Source organism: Balearica regulorum, chromosome Z (genome assembly GCF_011004875.1).
Source record: "Balearica regulorum gibbericeps isolate bBalReg1 chromosome Z, bBalReg1.pri, whole genome shotgun sequence".
NCBI lineage: Eukaryota > Metazoa > Chordata > Aves > Gruiformes > Gruidae > Balearica > Balearica regulorum.
Window position 1 is genome coordinate 85,760,053 of NC_046220.1, and position 22,037 is coordinate 85,782,089.

Below are 22,037 nucleotides of genomic sequence, written 5' to 3' on the forward strand. Positions count from 1 at the left end.
AGCATTCACCAGGAGAAATAGCATTTCTGTTGACCGGGGCATATGCTGCACATCCTAACGTAAATCCTGAGCATTTCCACATTTATGTATTGGCATCTTGGGCGTGCCAGAGGCACGAAGATGAGGAGCGTGGGTTTGGGATGAAGAGTGCTCATGGATCACATGAGTATTTCAAAAGAAAAACTCACGCAGTATCAGAAAAAAGTGTTTACCCTACACAAAGACTACTCCTTGGAAGGTGTTATTAGGGGGTTGGTATTTATTTGGTTTATTCCTTCTTATAAGTCTTCAGCAATGTTTTTATGGGTGCATGTGTATTAAGATATTAAATGCCTGCTGTTTTCCCAGCCTTTTCTTCATCGGGAAATAAATGCGTGCTGGTATAATATATATGGGTAGAATATATATGGATTTAGCAATATTTGCTCTCAGCGCTGTTGAGTAGCTATGAATAGGAGATAAAGCCATTTAACCACAATTGCCAACGTTTGGCAAAGCTTTATCATTCTGGTACCTACTCTGCGTTACGCTGTGCCTTCACCTTTGTGAAGTTAAGGTTCGATCCTGGCCCCGAGCATTTTTAGAAACACCGAGGAGATGAGATACAGCTACAAATTTTGCAATTCGGACCTCTCTGCGCTTGAGATGGTTTTGCCAGTTGATGAGGCTGTTAAATCTGCTGAAATCTGTGTCCGTAAAGTCCTCTGTTGAGCCCAACTGCTGACTGCTCTCGTTGCATCTCTGTTGGTTCGTGTGCTGGGTGCGAATGACTTCACCCTGCGGGGCAAGGCTGAGCTGTGCTCTTGAGTGAAATGTGCAGGATTTTTATAATAATGCTTTATTTTGACTGTTTATCTTTGCTGTATAGCTTGTTTTCCCATCAGATAAAAACAGGACCAAAATGCTTATTTATGACGTAGTAATGACAGCCTGGAAATTCTAAGAGTTGACATCTGGTGTAATTTACTCAAACTGCAAAAAAATCTCTGAAATTATTTTTCCACGAGTAGTGTGTGACAAAGGTTTCTAATTTTTTAATGGTTGCTTTCTTCTTCCTGTAAAGTTAAGACAAATTAGCAATGGGCTATGGTATTGCAAAGTGAAAATTTCCCTCTTTATCTACTGGATGGTACCCAAGTAATCGTGTGCCCCTTGCAGATAAAATTATATGGTAAAGACGAGAAAAAAAAAAAACAACAATCATGCTCACTCAAAAGAAGACACTAACATCAAATGTGATTTTTATTTATCATGACTGCAATATCTGCTTCTTTGCTCTGCCTTTGACTAAAACCACCGGAGGTCAGAACATGCAGGCGCTGGTCCTGTGTCTTTCCTAAGAGGAAAATTGTATAAGATGAGATACGATGGTAATCTTTATGGAGCAATGCGTTGCTGAGTAGAGATGATAGCAGTTGAATATGACTCGCCGTGCACCATTTCTCTGTATTTATAGATATTTTGCTGGAAGGTGCTTGATCCTTTGCTCCATTTGGACAAACTCCAGTCCCACCACCAAGCCCTAAGCAATTAAATGGTATGAATAAAGGTGTAGAGCAGCTTAAGGACAAGAGGGAAGTGGTCTCCAGTTGCGTCAGGGGAGGTTTAGATTAGAAACTAGGAAAAATGTCTTCACCGAAAGAGTGGTCAGGCATTGGAACAGGCTGCCCAGGGAAGTGGTGGAGTCCCCATCCCTGGAGGTATTTAAAAGATGTGTAGATGTGGTGCTTGGGGACATGGTTTAGTAGACATGGTGGTGTTGGGTTGACGGTTGGACTTGATGATCTTAGAGGTCTTTTCCAACCTTAAGATTCTGTGATTCTTCCAGGATCTTCTCCTCCGAAAGGAGGGTGCTATGGCAGGCTGATGTAATAAAATGTACTTGCTTTGAAACCAGTCACTTAATTTACTTAGTGAACAAGTATGTTGTGCACAGCACCACGAAGTTATTTAATGAATTCTAAAAACTTTGCATTTTTTTAGGATTTTGACGGTTCTTCTCCCTCAAGGGCCTAAATATTGTGTCCATGATAATGAGAGCAGGCAGGACTCAAATACATCACTGTCTATATAATTCTTACTCTGCAACTTTTTCTTTGAAAGGGATATAGCCCTAAGGGTCAAAACTACCTCTGCTCTTCTGAGACATTGCTTTTTAGCGATCTCCCCGACTGGGGTGGTTAATTGTGATCATCAGGTGGGAATCCACCCCATAGTTAACGTAACAGGTTATTTTCTAAAATCCATTTATAAAGGTTGCTGTATTTATTACTTAGTCAAAGAATAACAACCGGGTGCTAGGCTATTTAGGTCACTGCACGCTGTACTTCGGAGGGCTTTGTTCGGGACTGTAGCTGGGATTATTTCTCATTTTTCTTGACAACTCTATTGTGCCTTCCTTTATTGGGAACACTATGGCATTAAATCTTCTGAAAGGAAAATAACTTTTTTAATGTAGTAGCACTGGGCGGTAGGGCTGTAATCAAAATTTGGCCAGTCACTCATTCTGACGACGTTGTGCAAGTCTATCCCTTCCTTGAAAATACAATAAAACTTCCAAAATATACCAAAATAAGCCATTTTTCCTGTGTTTAACTGAACAGAGCTGTCCCCTCTCCCAAGGTCAGGCAAAACCAGATTTCTCCTTTATCCCATTCGGACTAGAATTAACCCAGAGGCGTCTTACAGGCTCTGTTACACCAGGCAGGGGACGGAGGGGGTGGTCGTAGAGATCCCTTCTGGCCTGCGAAGCTACGAACCTGGGCTCTGCTTCCAAGGAAATAACAAAAACGATGGCTAAAAGGTATGGGAGGGATGCGGTGTCCCCAGAAAACTGAACTAAATAATCGTGCTTTTGCTCTTAATTCAAGATAACGAGGCTGCTAGCAAGGATTGCGCAATGTAGGCTGCAGTGTCTGATTTTGGGAAGCATCCCCTAGCCCATCTGCAGCGGGACACCAAGTCAGGTGGGTCCCCACCAAAAACAGGGGAAATGTCAACGTGCAGGTTGCCTTTGGAAATGTTGACTGTGATGGGCTGTCCCATTTAACAAGCGTTAAATAAATACGCGGGCGTTGGAGTAGGTGACCCCCAGAGGTCCCTTCCAACCCACACCATTCCGTACTTCAATGACATTTCAGTTGCTTTCGGTTGTCATTTTAATATTAACTTCCCTTCCAACGTGGCTCAGATGCGATCCAGATGAGTGGGGTGCCTGATTCTGATCATTCCACCTAAACTGAAGCACTTAATTTAGTCATCCGCAATGTAGCACCCTGAGTGCTGCTTGTTTTGGTGACAAGGTGCAGGCAGCTCCTGGAGGGTGTTTCAGATAGATGATGTGTCCTTCTCTGACCAAGTACTGGGATGCTTCAGCTATCTACATAAATTAATTGAGATGAACACAACCATGAATGTCCAGCAGCAGATTTATAACAAAGTTGAACTTTCCTGCTGTAGTCGTAAACAGCAGTTGAGGTTGGAGTAGGTCCAGTGTCCTTTGCTATAGAAGAATATCCTTCTGCGGGTCTGTATATCAACTACGATACAAATAATAAATACATCTAATAGGAGGTCTTCGGGACAAGACTTTCAAGAGATTTGCCTTAAGCTTATCACTGACTGGTGTTGTTTCTGGGTTTGCAGAGAATTAGGCAAATCCCGTTGAATTCTGCAAATTCAGGCTGATCGGGGCGGGGTGGGGAGAAAAATTAAACCGAAAGTGTCCCAGCAACAGTTCTGATGCTGATTCAAAATGTCTAGCTGCAGGTCCCGAAAGCAAAAGTGCTGGTTAGAAGAACTAGAAAATAGAAAATACATTTTTGTGTCGGAGTTGATGTTTTCTGGAGCCTCGCTTAATGTTATTGAATCTCCATAGGGAACGAAAAGTCTTTAATTAAACAAATGCCAATGGGTGCAAAATTTAAAGGCCTATCCTGAATGACCCTTACCATTAATCTTAAAAATCAATAGAGTGCGCTAGGTTGTCTAGAGACTTCCAGTCATTTACCTTTCCCAGATGAATTTGCTGTCTAGGTCCCACGATAATTACAGGCACCTCCAGCACTTCCAATTTTAAAGAAAAACATAATTAAACAACAAAAAAAGTAAAGATAAAACCAGAAATAATTACTGAAGATTATGTATTTTCACAGCTGGCTGGAGCTAGAGTTATTTAAGGCAACATGTGATACCTGGCGTATCCTTGTATTTCAGCTAGTGTTTTAGAGACTTGGAAAGCTGAAAGTGGAAGCACGGATAATGTTCAATCAGAATTAATGAATAAGATCAGCCTTGGGGTACAAAATGCGGAGGAATTAAGCAGTGGGCAGGTTTTCAAATGCTAAGATAATAAACGTAGACTGAGGAATGAGACCCTGGAGTGGGATTGCCCTTGATCTCTGGGACGGATTAAGTATTCTGATTTACCCCAGGGAGAATGGCAGAGCGCCTTCGTTTCCCATGAAATGCCAAATTTTACTTTTTCATCGGAGATGTGACCCATGAGAGGTGTCTCTGGGTCCGTTTCGATATCCCAGCCATACGTGTGAGAAGCCCCTTATTTTGAGGCTGTATTTGAACTGACACCTGCCTGGGACATCGGAGGAGTTGCAAGTTCTAGATGCATTATACTGAATAAACAAGGAAATAAATTTATTTTATAGCTGCCACGGAAATACGTATATACATTCTGAAGGCAGCATGTAGTCACGGCACACGAGGGGTGGGAGTAGAGAATCACAAATTAGTTTTGATGAATATTTCTTTGAATTTGAAAGTCTACCTGTGGGTCTGCGCGCTCCGTTTTTGTTTTCAATTAAGCTTTACAATCACTGGGACCCGGGCACTTGTTCGATAGCTAACTTAAGAACAGGGCCAGAACCTTCCCTTCTCATTTCATTTAAACTTCTCCCAGGGACTTAATTGGAGACAAGGTCAATGTACGTTCATATGTCAGGTCTTCTCATAGTCATAAACTTCACCGCTATGTGATCATTAAAACCCAGTTTTACAAAACCGCATTTTATTAGTATTCAGGCCCAAACCTAGTGATAGGAGATATATTCGTGTAATCAAAAGGAAAAGTAACCCGCTTCTGTGAATAAGTGGATGTAACAAAGCTTAGAAGTACTTCAAAGTGCCAATTTTCAATAGGGCACAGAAAACGCATGCAATTCGGGGATGTTGTCAAAGAAAGTCAAGAAATAAAGTTTTGTCAGCAAAACTTCAGGAGGTACTTCACAGGGTACGCTTTTTGTTACAGAAAGAAAAGAAACAGAAATAACTCGGTGTTGCACAGACCCGGTATCTGCATTTCTTGAGAGGGGCCTTTCCTTCCCAGGGACGTTGCTCTGCAATGCTCTGCGCTCCTGAGAAGTGGGATGGGACGTGTCCTAGCCTAACCCGAAAATTTTCAGAGGCAGAAGTGGTTTTTGTTAAGAGCCGCAGCCTGTCTAATTGCATCTTTATTATGGCAATATATTGACAGGCTGAGAGAGTTGGGATTGTTCAGCCTGGAGGAGAGAAGGCGGCTCCGGGGAGATCTAATTGCGGCCTTCCAGTACCTGAAGGGGCCTACAGGGAAGATGGTGAGGGACTGTTTGTCAGGGAGTGTAGTGACAGGACAAGGGGGAATGGGTTCAAGCTGAAGGAGGGTCGATTTAGATTAGATGTTAGGAAGAAATTCTTTACTGTTAAGAGTGGTGAGGCCCTGGCACAGGTTGCCCCGAGAAGCTGGGGCTGCCCCTGGCTCCCTGGCAGTGGTCAAGGCCAGGTTGGATGGGGCTTTGGGCAAGCTGGGCTAGTGGAGGGGGTCCCTGCCCATGGCAGGGGGTGGAACTGGATGGGCTTTGAGGTCCCTTCTAACCCAAACCAGTCTGGGATTCTATGATTCTGTGATCTTCTGATGTCTCGTGTGTGTCGGAAGCGCTGCTGGGTGCACTGGCTTTTGCCTCTGTCTCCCAAGCAGAGAACTCACCATAAATACACTTGAAGTTCTGCACCGGGAGGTTAAAAATCCCCTGCAGCCCTCGGTGTCAGGAGGAGGGCATCATCTCACGTTGAGATCTCAAGTTTTTAAAAAAATGTGAATATTATAACACTGAGTAGTAGTCATCCTCTACTTGGGTTCTGCCTTCCCTGACGTGTTACCCCATAGTACACCAGGGATTCTCCTGAAAATCAGTTGGAAGTAATAATGTTCTTCAAGGAGAGTGTTGGTGTGTGGCACATAGCAAGTTAAAAAGAAGGGGAAGGTGTTTGTAATCCTGCAACAGGTCTGAAATGAGGAGCAGAGCTGTCCCCGTGCTTCAGTACCGGCAAAACGAGCTGATTCTTTCAGATCTTTCCATTCCGTCATCCCTAATGCATCGTCTGCCTTTTGTATTGTTCATTCTTGAGAAATGGAAAATAGGGAATTGTTAATTATTTAGTTAACTTTAAGCCAAGGAGCTGGTCACAGAGAGGAGTGAGGATGAGTAACTTCAGTCACTTGGATAATAAATCAGTTTGGATCCTGGTTGTAAAATGTGCAATGCGGAATATTCCTCTTTGGACATAAAAATTGCCAACCCCGGCGACATCTGGCAGTTTTTCCCTTCCTTCCGCAGATATTTCAATACCTTCTTGGCCTTTTTAATAGGATTATTCATCATCATCTTCCATCTTTGAGCAATTCAACAAAAGCTCCATACCCATTTGTAGACTGTAGCTCTTTTTAGCTCATTTGCTCACGATCCTGTCCAAATCCTTTCCCAACCCTCTCTCTTACGCCCGCGACTGGGTTCAGGGAGCCGTTCCAGCACACGATGAGCACCGAATAGCACCAGATGGTTCCTTCAAAAACTCACTAACTAACCTCTATACCCAAAATAGCATCTTTTCTGCTACCAAATTAGGCCTTTAAATCTGAGCGTTTCTGCTGGGGAATTACATCTGTGCTTTTTGCGTGAGGTCCAAATTGATGCTCTCCAGGTTAACAGCACATCGTGAGAAGCAGGTACACTTTGCACTCCGGCGGTACCTCCCCAACCTTCACGCGCATTAAGACTCGCAGACCTCTCTTGCGGTTAGTATTTCGGTAGTATTGTTGTGAAAAAATGTGTCATTTGCAAAAAGGCGAGCGTCAGTGGCTTTAGAAATAAATCGTACGGAGAATTAGCGGCAAAGCTAAGACAGGCTCTGGCACTCGGGTCACGGAGACGGGAACTCCGTCAGTCTCCAAATGCAGCGTGCACCACCCCATTGCACGTGTTGGAACCTCCTTTTCTGCTGCAGGAGCATAACTATTCAATAAACATGTTTAGGGAGGCATTATTTCATTGTGCTTTTATTTTTTTCCGATTTCTTCCTTTCGTTGTTCGTGATGGCGTTCAGTGGTTTGTGCTGATGGGCAGCTATCACCTTCCTCCAGAGAAAGGAGGAGTTTGCTGCCTTTGAGGGATCTCTGGGCAGCTCCTGATAGCAGCGTCGCGTAATAAGGCCGCATGCATTAACATTATTTAAAATGTAATATTATTTTTCTCAAATATTCTCGAGAATTTGATTTTAATCTGAATCTTAATAGCCTAATTATTTTGAAATTATTGTGCCCTTTGCTTTATAAACTCTTAATCATGAGGCTCTCAGGCAGATAGCGTTTAAGTAATCAGCATCAGTATAATCAGTAATTAAAGTGATAGCCAACTACAGGTGCTGCTAAGTGCTAATCAATTAAGTGCATTTGTAATTGAAAACTTGATTGAAGTATTGATAGTCGCTTTGATCCCTGGATCCCTGAAGTTCCAGTTTGTTCTCTTAGAGTTGCCTGAAACCCTTTACAAGTTTGCAGCAGAGGGAGGAAGAGCTGAGAGCAAATAGTCCCTGTGAGTAATCGTGTTGTTGACACAAGAATAAGTTAAAAAGAAAGGAAATATATCACTACAGCTATGGAAATATATTGTAGATGGGGTTTTCTGTTACAGGGCTTTTTTCTTAAAACTTTTTAGCCGAATTTTGAATGAGAAGTCAAAGCTTTGCGAATTTTCATGACTATGATGGTCTTTAAAAATAAGCATTTCAAGTTAATGGTATCTCTTTAGTTACTTCAGAAGGCTTTGTTTTCAAATGTACTTAGAAAATGAGTGCAAGTTAATTTTAATTGTATAAGAAAATGTCTAAAAATGCCCTAAAATATCTAAAAATGCCTAAAAAAGCCAATAAGCAATGAATGGGCAACTCCAGGGGCAGGTACTGGAGGTGAATTTCTTTGGACGTTCCGTTTTCTCACCGTTAACTAAAAAAAGAGCTTGGCAGGTTAATTTTAAGTGTCTAAACTTAGCTCAGAGGAATCTCACCAATTTTAAGACATTAAAATTGGTCAAAGCGTGCTATTTTCAAATGCCCATATGTCACCCAGCTAAAGGCACGCGGTTGCACTGTACGTGATTATTTCCCAAGCCTCTTTTAAATATATAGATCAAAATTTTGGAAAGAGTTGTGCCTTAGAAGTTTCTACATTTGCAGAGAGAGAGAGAAAATTATGACTTTTTTCATTATTTGTTTTCAAACCTCAATATTTTCTCTTTGTTTTGTTCCTTTGCCTCCATAAACCAAGTATTTGCCTGAGGTTCCTGACTCTTCTGAGCCTTGTATTTGGTTATGTTTCATCCTCTCTTCTTTTTAAGTTAGTGAAGACACCCAGAGGTCTTTTTATCCTTAAGGTTTTTTTTCCCCAGTATATCATTACTATTGCTTTCCTTCCCCCCCCCCCCCCCCCCCCCCCCCCCCCCCCCCCCCCCGACTGTGGTAATCAAATGGTTTAAGTATTTGATCATGCAATTTTAATATAAAAGCTGTTTGGAGACTTAGTTCAGAAGAGAAATACCCTGAGGAAATAATACTGGCTGAAAAGGTCTTCGTACCATAACAATCCTCTCAATTTCTTTTAATTTTTTTTTTTGTTGTTCTTATCTTCTCTTGGGGGCAAAAAAAAAGTGGTTTTATGAAACGCCATGGTTGGGGACTTCAAAATTGCTCGTATCCAAGGCAACTGCCAACAGCCTCAACATGTATTTGTAAATTAATTGGTGGTTTACACGTTGGTTGTGGAAGGAGCGCCCCTTGCCTGGGGGGCCAGTGGGGACGGATGCCCAGAAAATAAATCAGTGTATTGGAGCAGCCCGGGTGGAGTTTAGGGCTGCGCCCAAAGGTGCGGGATCCAAGTCCAGGAATGAAAAAGATCAGAAGGGGTTGGAAAAAAATGGATCCAAACCTCATCCCTTCTGCTCCTCAACTTGCAAATCAGCACGTGAAAATTCCTGTCTTGTTTGACCACCAATGCTCTCAGAGGTTTCTAGCAGGACTTTGGGCGTTGACAGCACCTACTGTGAAATGCTCTCCTTTTTCTTCCTTTGCCCGGGGTCTCCTGTATTTTTGTCAAGCACTTCTGTGTCCCACGTGGGTCTAAGCTAACGTTTCCCCACCTGGGAGCCTGAACCACATCGCACACAAACACATGTTCAACTGTTGATGGTCAAGATGCCGTTAGTTTGTTCTCCCAGAGCATTGAAAATATGGACTTAAAGCCTTTCAAAATAAGACACTTTCATTTCATAAAAAAAACCCTCCATCATACTGGGTCTCTGTAGGCTCCCTAGGTCTGACTCCTTGAATAGTTTTGACTTTCCCTATAGCGTTAGGGTGATAAGCATCTGTGCCACATGCATATAGTATAGAATAAGTGTTTGATGGGAATGTGTCTTGTCTTTCAGGAGAGAACTCACACATAGCAAAAGAACCAGTACAGTACCCTTTATTTCACCTCAGGATGCTTAATTTCTTGGTGGAATCTATTATTTTGCAGTCATGCCAGGCTTAGCACGTCTTATTGCGCAAATGGCACTTTGATTTTCACTTTTTCTCAAGCGCTAGCCTGCTTTAAAGTACACCTGAGGATTAGACGTATTTTTTTATATACTCTCTTTTTTTAAGTCCCTTCTTAAGTCCTGCCTGTTTTTCAAAACGTACCTGATTTGGGAGGTAATACAATTTTTCTATGAGCTCTTTAGGTAGTTTTGATTTAATTGTTAGCAGAAACGAAGCCTGAATGCCTCTGAATGTGCAGATCACCCAGAGGATATTATTGAGTCCAAGATTAATTAATAACAGTTAAAAAGGCACGGTGAGACGTTCCCATGAATTTTGGCAAGCACGGAAAAGCTCATTCTCAGAGGCACAGGACAAGTTCCGAATGCTCTTAGCAGATCGTTAGGAGCCCTTCTGCGGGATGCATCGCTGCGTTGGGTGGTGGTAGGTACCCTAGCTCCCAAGGAGTTATTTTAAGGATGAAAGATGAGTCAAACTGGTCGTGAAACTTTCTATTCAGTGTCCTGGGGGTTTGTAATTATTTGCAACTACGTCTCGGACAGTGTATTGTGGTTTTGGCTATAAACCTTGCTTCTGACAGGTCTAGCTTATTTATGCTAGTATTTAAAGTTTAATTTCTTCAAGCCTATGGTCCTGTTTCAGCTCACAGCCTTAGGAGAGGAACACTTGCCCTCTGGGTGTATTGAAACCACTGATACTTTGGAGTGGCTGTGGGGTGTTTTTTTCTTGTTTTGTGTTTGTTTTTATTGCTGTTCTTCAGAATATTTAATGTGCGCCACTGCAACACTTGACAGACCTTGGGTATCTTCAGTGCCTTTTGCTGCTACTAATAAAAGCTAAAGAAAGGCAGTAGGAGTACGTAAGATTTAAAATAGCTCTGCAGAACCTCAGAACGCTTTCTGAAAGTATCTAAAGGGTATTCCTAGTTTCTGGATAGGAGGAGTGTTAAGCGTTTCTGTGACGACATTGCCCCAGTCCCTCACCGAGACCTGAACTCACCTGGCTCCCAAATCTGCCATTTTACTCAAGAAATTAGTTTCAGATCCCAGCTCGTGAACGGGTCATGTTTGGAATGAGAAACGTGCTATTGCTTGCTGCTGGTCATATATGGAGGGCAATCGCCTGTTTTGTTGTGGCATGAAATCGTCAAATTATTCATTTTTTGAACTTTTCCCAACTTTTTCCAAACAAGGTGAGTGTGTTCTAGATGCTTAATCTACATAAATTCACAACAGACTCTCTTATTCTAGCTTTATTTCCCTTCTACCTTGCAATTCTTCAGGCTTTGCCTTTTTGCCTGAGTTAGCCTCCGTTAACTCAAGCATCCAATATATCGTTCACCGGCAGCTGGAAATTTTAACTCACAAAATTCTATCAAAAACGTGAAATCTCTAATGGACTTTGATCCTGGGTAGCGCCTGTCGTATCCTTTAAAGGTGCTAGAAGCTCCGTGAGTCCCGTCCCGTCCCATCCCATCCCTTTGCTCTTTGGCAGCTCACGACATGCCCTGGGTGTTTTTACGCAGGGGTTATTCTGGTTTTGGTTTAATTTGGTTCCACTTTTCAGGCAGAATAGCCCAAACCCTTAAGGCATGTGATTGGCTCTACTTAAAATCTTGGTGAGTTTTTGGAGTCTTCCTCCGGTGTATCACTTCAAGGCTCTGTTGTATCAAATACTTGATTTGTGTATCTAGCTGGTTTGATTGTAGATAATTAAACTTCCCTCGGGGGGGGGGGAATCTACAGAATGGACTTAGTAAAGAATAAAAATGAAAAGAAAAGCGTATGTACAGAGACAAAGCGTAACAGAGAGATTTCATAAAGCAAGTACTAGTCCTCTGCTACCGTAACTGAACAGATGTTTGCAAGTATCTGTTAATGAATATTTATGTCCAGAGGATTATTGACTAAAATAACCTGAGAAATGGTCTTGGCACATCCAGAAACTTTGATTTGATAAGATTCGTGAGATTTCTGATGTTCTGTATTTCCAAGCAATGTAGAGATAATACCTCAGCCTTTTCTTACTCTGGTTTGGTTTCGAAGCAAATAATCACGAAAATGCCAAAACTAAAATATCCTATGTTTCTGGAAACTACAGGAAAGACAATAAAGGTTCGGCTCAGGTTTGGTTCGATCTGTTGGCCCAGTGTCTTCTCTCTGAAAAGGTTTATCGAAGTCAGTTGAACCGGGAGGGATCACGCCGTGTAGTTTGTCATCCGTAAAAGTCCGTTTTGCAACGTCCGGGGCATTCGCAGTGCTGGGTGCCCGAGCTCAGGCTGAGCTGCTCAGGGTCAGTTCCTAATGGTGCGAGGAAGCGCTCGCATTGAAGAAGGCCGATTTCAGCAAGCGGAAGTGGCCAAAAACCTTTTGTGATGCTTTTCCGCGTTGCATTCCGCCCAGGACTGAGAGGTTCCTAAAATCCTCTTGAAGCTGGCTTCATTTTATGGTTTCCTTAGGAATCCTGGTATAACAGAAAGGAAATATTTTCTTTCTGTTGGTTACCTCTCAGATAAAACGTGAAGGATTAGAGCAGTAGTCGTTACTGCTGTCTCTTAGCAGAAAAAAAGGACAAGAAGCCAGTCAGAACCTTATTCATTGATTTTCCTGGAGCAAAGGGTCACATGTTAAGTACTATTGATAAAAAACATCGTTGCGGTGTCCATGGAGACCAGGTTGAGGTGAAAGTGAACTGTTACTGTTACAGTGACAGCTTTAGGTGGATCTGTAAAGAACCTACTATTTCTTTTAATCATAGGGAAGATCTTATTTATTCTACCTTGAGCGTTAGATCAAACCCATTGCTTCTGTGGGACCTGCTGCGGAGGGCGATGCAGTCACTGTTGGCTTCAAGGCAGAGGAAGGGATATTTGGGGTCTCAAAAACCGCTCAGCGCTTGCAAGTGTTGCAGTTCCAAGTGCTCGGATGCTTCTGATGGAACTCTTGTTTGTCTTATTTTAAAATGTGATTAGTGTCAAGTTCAGGCTAGAAATAGTATGGCTGCAATAGTTCCTTATATCCCTAAAAACTACGCACGTAGAAAGTTCACGAGTAATCGTACACGTGTAGTGCTATGCCTGTGTGCAACAGTCTTCTGCCGCGTTTGGGGACATGCTTGGAGAACGTGCTTGGACACTCTGACCGTTGTGCCAGCGTGCCCTTCTTTTGGGAGCCTTCAGAGTTTTCTCTGCTCAGAAAGGTAGGACTGCCGCTGCCTGGTCAAGGTCCCACACGGAGCACCCAAGGCTCGTGCAAATGGGTGCTGGCGTGGCTTAAGAGAGACTGGAGCCGCTCCTGCTTTTTTTCAGTACAGTTTCAAAATGATTATACCATCTAGAGGTCTCTTAAATGGTTGCTGACTGGCCCCATCGAGTGGTGAAAGCACCTCAATGGCAGATCCGTTGCTTGAGTATTGTTTCATTTGCAAGAAACTCTTTGTTCGGGTGGAACCCCTTCTTCTGAACGAGCACAACCGACACTGTTGCTTCCTCTCCTAGAGAACCGCAAATTGTTTTAGGGCCTCCTGGCTGGTTTAGCTCACATACAGCTCAGCAATCGTTTTCGTCTGGAATGAATTGACAAAATGGAGCCTGTGGTTTGGAAACGATGGTGGACCACCCAAAGATCCACTCAAAAGTCCGGATCATCAGATGGTCTTCCAAATGATGGGATTTCTTTCAAAATTCACTTGTGGTTTCTATCAGCTGATTGAGTTCTGAATTCTCTATAGGCAGCACCTTCAGGTAAAAATAGGCGTTACTGCCCTTTCCAACCGGAGAGGTCAGTATGATTTGTCCCTTCTTGTGGGATTTTTCAATCCACAAATCATTCTTGTAACCACCTACCTGCATGAGCTGTGCAGCACGTCCCTGAAAGCATTCGCCTTGTCCCTCCACTTTACTGTTTCTTCTCCATATGTATTTTTTTTCTTCTCTCCAACCTCTCCTGATACTCCAAGATTCAAGAGTAAGTAACTTTACGGGCTCCTGCTTTCAGTCTTCCATCCTGTTTTCAGGTCAGTGCTGCAGGATGGGTGAAGCTGGGGTTTCAGAAGTGCTTTTCTTGTTCCTCTGGGAAGGGGCAGGGGAAGGATGGAGTTGTTCTTTCCTCCCCTCCTCTGAGAAATATCCAAACGTTCTCTTGTCTTCTCTACCTGAGACGCGGGGCAAAGTGTCTTCTCCTCGTAGCTGGGCTGGAATAGAAACAAACGGTGAGGTCCCCGTGCTGAGAGCGTGGCTCAGTGTTGTGCAGAGATCGGAAGAGTCGGGAGTGCAGCAGTATCAAACAGTGAGTTACTTGTAGACGTCCTCAGAGCTGTCAACAGAAATATGTTTTAAAGGCACTCTTCTGGGTGTTTGCGTTCTCCCATAAACATTTTATATGTAGGCAATTTCAATATGCAAAGTGGCCAAATCTGTTTTTAAAACAATTGCTCTCTGCTTTGAAAAATAGAGTTTGTTCTGCCCTAATGCAAAAAAAACTCAGCATTATTTCACTCAGCGGTGAAAACCTCAAGTATTGATTTTGGAATGTATAATTGATTGTAACAATAAATCACTGGGCAGTATATGTGCAAAATTGATTTTTCTATTGCAATAATTAATTTGATATGTGCTATAACATATTTATGCAGGGACTAAGCAACTCAATAATGGTAATAAATTGTATTTGGTCAGAAACTATCCACTGTGATGCGGTTGAATTTTCTCTTTGCCTAAAAAATTTGTAATACAGTGCTGTAAGAGATAGTAGAGGTACAATTGTGAGGCCTTACTCCATGAGAAACCCGTAATACCCTGAATACCTTCTATCGCGCTGAGTAAAAACTCTCAAAGGATTGGAGACCTGCAAGGAACAGCTGGTGCCCAGATTGTTTTAGTAGAGAAATGTTGATGTAAAATTTCAGCTCTCTTATCAGTCCAGCCCAGTAAATCTGGTGGTTTTCCTGGACAAATTGATAGAAACTGTAATAATAGAAAGAATAGACATACGGATGAACACGATATGACGAGGAGGGATCAATACAGCTTTTGTGGAGGAAAGTCCTGCTTCACATGCCCATTAAAGTCCTTTGAAGGAATCATTGAGCACATGGGCGAGGAGATCCAGCTGATAGCGTTGGCTTGGATTTCCTAAAGCCTTTTGATAAGATCCCTCACAAAAGGCTCCTGGAGAAATGAAGTTGCTGCAGTGTAAGGAGGAAGATCCCTTTGTGATAAGCAACCGATGCGATGGAGAACAAAGGATGGAGAGAGGCGTTGACTTGCCTCGGCTGAGGAGCGTTGGCGGTGGGGTCGCCCAGCGATGCGTGCTGGTGCACGGGGTGGAGAGGGAAAAACAACGGTTAGCAATATAGCGTAGCAAAAGTGAAAGCGGATGGCTAAAAATCCTTACAACGCTGAGTGACTGGGAGATAAACGAGTAAATGATATTCTATGTCGTTAAATATGAAGCGATGCAGAGAAAACATACGTAGCCGGTGCTGTGCCCTGAACTGGCCGCTGCTGCTCGGGAAGGAGGTCTTGCTGCTCAAAGTCTGGAAGCACCGTGGTCTGCGGCGGCAAAAGCACCGCCAAGTCTTGGGGTTTATCGGAAAACGAACAGGGTTGAAAGGAAAAGGATCGCTGCAGCGCTGCGTAAACCTGCCACGCGCCCTCCGCCAAGGAAGAAAAGGTGACGGGCATGGCCAAAGTCCGTGGACTGGCTTCTGTATCTCAGTGACATACGTCCTTCAGACCTTTCTCCAAGGAGGGGTGGCGGAGATGGGTGTCTGGTCGCGTAGGGATGTGTCGGGAGCTATCAGGAAGGGATGGTTTCAGTTTGGGCTGTTAGGCTGAGTTACGATCCCTCGTACAATCCAGCAAGCAACATTTAGAAAAAAATAAGTGATTTGTCTTGTTTAATTGCGTCGCTGCTGACTGTGGCATAGGTCTCCGCGAAAAGTCTCTTACGGGTTGGGATTGGCAGTAAGTTTATTCCCAAGAGGTCTGACTTTCTTTACGTGGGCATAACGAAGGTGCAGTAATGTCTCCGTGAACGTCTGTGGAATTAAAATTTGTAGGACTGTTCAGGTTGATATTTGTATCCTGCAGTCAAAAAGTTGAGGCTTTGGCACTTGGGGCTGAAAAGCAAAATGAGTTTCAGCGTCTACTCAACCTCAGAGCTGACGTTTCTAGTACCGTAGGTATTCTAGTGGCCTGCTGAAATGAAAAACACCTGAAAAGGGAGAAAATTTCCTATATAAATCCATTGTCTATATAGCCATGCACTGCCAGAGAATGTATAGTTTTCTTTATGCCAGTTTGAATCGTTCAAGATTTGATTTAGTTTTCTTCTCAAAATAAGAACTTAGTTGACTACATGTTGTTATTAGAAAAACATAGCCTTTTTTTTTTTTTTTCTGTTCACTTTATGTGCTTTATTTTGGTCATTTCTTTGCCAAACCAAAAGAAAAATCAACAATAATATCTCTTCTTTTACAGAGCATCAAAGTTAGCTGGTTGCCTCCGCCACCAGGTACTCAAAATGGATTTATTACGGGCTATAAAATCCGACACAGAAAGACTACCCGCAGGGGTGAGATTGAAACACTGGAGCCAAACAACCTCTGGTACTTGTTCACAGGTCAGTGTTCACATGGTACAGCCTTGCAAGGTTTTGATGAATTAAATGCTTTGGGAATAAAATATACTTTCACTTCCAGGGAACATTGATTTCTTTGCTGGCAGGTAGCATTTATTGCATTGTATAACGACAGTCTTTATGGTGCTGGTTTTTTTAGACCAACTTTTTCCTTAATTCTTTTATCATATGTTTGTCTCCTGGATTTTAGCATGAATGAATTTGAAGCTGAATTTCTTGTGTCCAATACCTTAAGCCTCAGTTGGTTTTGGTTTTTTAGAGCACTCGGTCAACATCTCCTGTTTTCTCATGGGTGCAAAAATACCGATTTCCCTAGTTTCTTTTCCAAGATTTTCAATGGAAAAAAGCTCCTCACAGAATAAAAAGTGCATAGCAAAACTCGAATTGCGATGAATGAAAGTAGCCAGATGAGGATCGTAAGGGTAAGAGGGAATTCTGGTAGGCGAAGATGAATTTCGCCTGGGTTCTTGCGTTATGCCCAAGACGTAACTGAGAAAGCAGCAAAGCATCGAGGGAGAAAATTAAACTTTATCAAAGCCAATGACACCTTTGTCACTGACTTGAGTATAACCATGATTTCACCTCAAACGACCTGCTTTATGCTTACTTTCACGTGTAAAGTGTAACCTGTGAGAAGCAGGAGTAATCCTGAATTGCATAGTTCAGACAAAACCGTGTCATTCTCTGTTTTGGAAGGAAAAGGAGTATTTTATTGCAAAATTAAATACAAGCAAAAGTAGCACGTGTTTATGAGGGAGACCTTAACTATTGAAATCTCAACGTGGTCGTCTAACCTTGGCTCTTGACCAAAGTCCCCATGGGACCTCTTGTGAAGGCTACACAACAAAGGCTGCACAACAAACAAGTGCTTTCTGGGGCGAGGCGGTACGTTAAGCCCGCTAGACAAGTTGGAAAGGATCTATTTTCTGGCAGATAAAGTAGAAATAATGATAAAAGCTGCTCAGATGTTTGAGTCGCTGCTGCTCTGATGGCTTAGAGAAGAAAACACAGCGATGCAGTCAAAGTCCCAGAGCGAAGGCGCGTGCCTCCGTAGCTCTGCTGCCACCGTCCCCGCAGATGTCATCCCGGTGGGAGCAGAGCAGGTGAATCTCTGTTGTGACAGATCTCCCCATCCTGAGCAAACTCTTTCTTTCCCATGAATTATTCCGGGTTTGAAGAGCTGCGGGAGTCCTGGTGAGACCGTGGGCTGCAGGCAACCCCGGCCCTCCTGCCTGCCGCAGCCCGCCTCCGTGCAAGCCAAAATCGAGCGCTTTTGTTTTACAAAGCTTGAGAGTACGTGTTTTAGAAAGCAATTAAGAAAAATACCCAGCTCTCGTTATTACTTTCTGCGTGCATGTAGCGTGATTGCCGGAGACCGAGCTACGTGGCTCTTCTAAATGGATGTTTTAAATATTAACGTGCGGGCACTTCAGATCTTTGCTGCAATCCCGTTTGGTAGGCAGGTGCTTCACGGGATAATAAGAACATCTGCAATAGCAAAGGAGTTTAGAGTTACAATGCAGGTTTTTAAATAGCCGCTATCAATTTTAGAGTAGGCTTCCATGTCAGCTAAATGTTAAACCTCCTCTTTTTAATTATGAGCGGTCTTCTCCAGAGAATGTTGGCAATTAAGCGAAACAGGTTTCTTTTTTTTTTTTTTTCCCCCCCACGCTTTGTGGTCAGTATAGACTGAGCAAAAAGATAAACCTAGATCCCCACCTCGGGGACTTGGAAGTCTTGTGGCACGTTCGGGAACGCCGTAGTAATTGTTTTCTGATGGCTTTAGCCCCAGAGGACAACGTCGGTTTCTGAATTTGTGCTTATTTCCTAATATTGGTAAGATTTTCTATTTTTTGCCTGAACTGTGCGCTCTGAAGTTAATCAGGAGCGCTGGAAAGCAAAGCGCTCTTCTGTTGCTAACCTGGTTCTTAACCTGCAAATTGTATGCGTAAGGAGAAGGTACCTGCAGTTCCCTGCGTGGTAAAAGCAGCGCGCTGTTTTGCTTAAGTGTGCAATTAATGGCTTAGTTATGTAAAACAATTCTTCATTTTTCTACTAGTTGGACTTCTGTTCATTCTGTATGTATGAGCACGACCCCAACAAGTCCTGGACCGGCGCAGCCCTCATTCAATTTTCGAAACCTTTTCTTTGGGTCAAAAATCTCTTTTTTTTTTCCCCGTGTGAATAACGACCTCCCACCCCCCCCTGAGCCGTTCTGCTACACCCCTGCCCAGGCGCTCGCTCGGAGGATGCTGCCTGTACGGCATCCCCGCGTACATGTGCCCTATAGCGCAGTCTGCAAACCGGGCCGTGAGACGCTGCGTGGGGCTGCAGTGTGCTGGGGGAACGTGTTTCTATATATTTTTAATATATATATATATATATAAAAAAATATTCTATATATATGCATTTTGATATATTTCCTTACATATGGCAAATCCAATGGACTATTACTAGGGACTTCATTTTACTCAAAGTCTATTGCAAACTCTGGTATTGTCATTAATTTTTTTTTTCATCATCTTCCTTCTGTATGATTTTTGATTTGCCTTTTTTTTTAAAAAAAAAAAAAAAACCCAAACAGGACTCGAGAAAGGAAGCCAGTACAGTTTCCAGGTGGCTGCCATGACAGTGAATGGGACGGGACCCCCCTCGGACTGGTACACAGCGGAAACACCCGAGAACGATCTCGACGGTAAATGCATCTCTTTTAAAAGCTCTCGTCTCCGCAGGTCTTGTAGCGTATAGCCAAGTTTTGTCACTCCACTTGTCACCCAGGCCGAGGTATGGGGGAGATGCTCGGGGTCTAAACACCCACCAGCAGACAGGGGTTTTTTATACTCCTGGATCCCACGTGCCTTGTGTTTCTCCGTCGTTGCCACGACAAAGGAGTCAGAAACCTTTGTTAAAATAATTCCATGCCAGAGTGAGCATCACGGCCATTTGCAATAAGACGGCGAAGGGAATCTGTAACTCCATAAGTGATAAACGTAATCAAGCAAAGAAACAATAAAAATGATGCCAACAATGCTAACAATTCGCTAAACAAATATTCAAATAGGTCAAATCCTGTTTCCCAGCTTTTATTTGCAGCTGTTAGAAATGCGGGTTGGCAACGGAGCTGAATAATTAGTGAAAGATGACGGGATGCAGATACCTGAAAACTGTGGGCTGTATAAATCAGGGCAGATGCTGACACAAAAGGGAAGAAAAACACTGAAATGAAAGGGTTAGATAAAATGACTGGAATATTTGAAGTAGTAAAGGAATAAAAGGAGAGTACTGAAAAAGTCTACCTAAAAAAAAAAAAAAAAATTAGAGTGCAAATCAAATGGAACAAAGAATCTGACAGATGGAAGTCACGGCAAAACTACAGACAATCCGTAAGAAGCAAATCTGTAGTAGAAAGGAGATGAATAGAAAATAAAAGGAAACTGATGAAAATTGCTATGATTTTTAAAACAAAATAAGTCACCTTAAAAAGGATCAAAGGCAAACTAGATGAAAGAATAAATAAATAATCAGTTTAAATGCACCATAGTACTTGATGTTGCCTTTCTTTTGACTGGCCGGATTTCTTTATGATCTCCAAATCAACCTTTGCAAAGTGAAGGATTTCTGCCTTTCCCTATGTCCAACTGCAATTTTCCAGCAGAGCGGGAGTGACTGCGGTGCACGGCCCGCCGAATGGGAGAACCAGTACCTGCGGTTTCTCGTCGAGGTTTTAAAGAAGAGGTGACGCTTTCTGTAACCGTACCAACGGATCGCATCACGCCGCGGTGCGTGACATCTTTCTAATTATGCTTTGGCTAGACAACGTTAGGTGCAAACAGCTGACTTTTTCGCCGGAGAGAGCAGAAGATAAATTCGGAACGCGCCGCAGGATGCGAAAAAAAAGTTACGCCTTTGAGCGCGTTCGTTTTGATTTGCAATTAGTCCACGCTACATTCCTTTGAAGTTTTTGTGCCCTGATACACGTGCGCACGCAAAGATGTTAATCGAGTAACGGCAGGAGACCCGCGATGGAAGTAGGTGCACGTGAATAAATTCAAGCAAAGCCCTTTTGTTCCTGTTTTGTATTTCCGTGCGTTTGCGGTAGCGATGCCTTATCCTCGTGAAGCTGCAGCAGCCCGACGCTGGGAACGCACCGCGTTGCGTACTAGTTACGAATGCTCTGATAAACCCCGGGGGGAAAAAAATATAAATCTATTATTACTGTAGTTACGCAGAGTCCTGCAAGTGTCAGCTAAGGAAGGGCTGGAGCACAGGCTGGGAACTGCAATTCCCTCTCCGCTGCTCCGGCTAAAGCAGTTTCTCTTGCTTTCGCTGGAAGCTTGCTTGGCATCAGCAATCTGAGGACGAACGGTATCCTGGAGAACGACGTCAACTCCCAATGGATATTCATTTTAATTAGTGTGGTTTTGTTAAAGCGATTAGAAATCCAAACATAGCTGCTTCTTCGAGGTTCCCTAGAAAGCTCGCGTGCCTTTGCTGACAGCTGGGGAGGTTTTAAATATTTATTTTAAACCTCAAATTTTTGTGCTTTAAAAACAAAAAAAAAAAAAAAAAAAAAGAAATTGAAAGCAGTGCTTTCCCCGAAGGGTCTGATTTAAATAGCTTGAGCAAGGATGCAAGAGAATCTCTGATCAACTTTGCAAAGGTATCCTCCAGGAAAATGGGTTTGGGATGCTTGGTTTCTGATTACCGCATTGAACAGATGGAAGCCGTTACACGTATTAGATAGCGATACAGTTCAGCTTCAGCTCTAAATTAGTGCTTTAGGAGCACGCCAAGCTAGACTGCTATCGTGTTGGAATTCATACTGCAAGGTGATGGGGGGAACTACGTGGACAAAACAGGAGGAGTAAAAACGGACTTTATAAAATAGACATCTTTTGAACGTCTACGAAAATTGCTAAAGTGACCCAAATGGAAAGAATTTTTCCAGCTTGACAGTGGAACCAGGGACCTTTAAGTAGCACCCAGTGCAGCATTCCCCGGATGGAAGATTTGGCTGCTTAAGCCATCACGTAGAAACACCACGAAGGACTCAGAGGCACACGTGGCTTCCCAGGAGGAGGTGTCACACCAGACCTTCAGCTTCCATTTCCGGGGAACCTGATTGTTCATAAGGGAAAAGAATAAGCAATGCAGCACCAAGATGGTCTCCCAAGTAACTAGTGATAGGACAAGAGGAAATGGCCTCAAGTTGTGCCAGGGGAGGTTTAGATTGGAGATTAGGAGAAATTTTTTCACCAAAAGAGTGGTCAGGCATTGGAACAGGCTGCCCAGAGAGGGGGTGGAGTCCCCATCCCTGGAGGTGTTCAAAAACCGTGTAGACGTGGCACTTGGGGACATGGTTTAGTAGGCATGGTGGTGTTGGGTTGATGGTTGGACTAGATGATCTTAGAGGTCTTTTCTAACCTTAAGATTCAATGATTCTAAGAAACCTGGTTTCACAGACAGATCTACTGAGGAATTCTCCTCCTGTGTGCCAGATGCTGGTCTGTGGGGCTGGTTGACATCCACAGC

General features: G+C 43.1%; 1 protein-coding gene across 1 annotated transcript in view; it reads left to right on the forward strand.

Moving 5' to 3' along the window:
- Positions 1–22,037, forward strand: part of DCC (DCC netrin 1 receptor) — a 364,131-nt gene that overhangs the window by 251,551 nt on the left and 90,543 nt on the right. The window contains exons 12-13 of the mRNA XM_075740931.1: positions 16,346–16,487; positions 19,090–19,200. Coding sequence (XP_075597046.1) covers positions 16,346–16,487; positions 19,090–19,200 — 253 coding nt within the window. The remainder of the gene's footprint in view (positions 1–16,345; positions 16,488–19,089; positions 19,201–22,037) is intronic.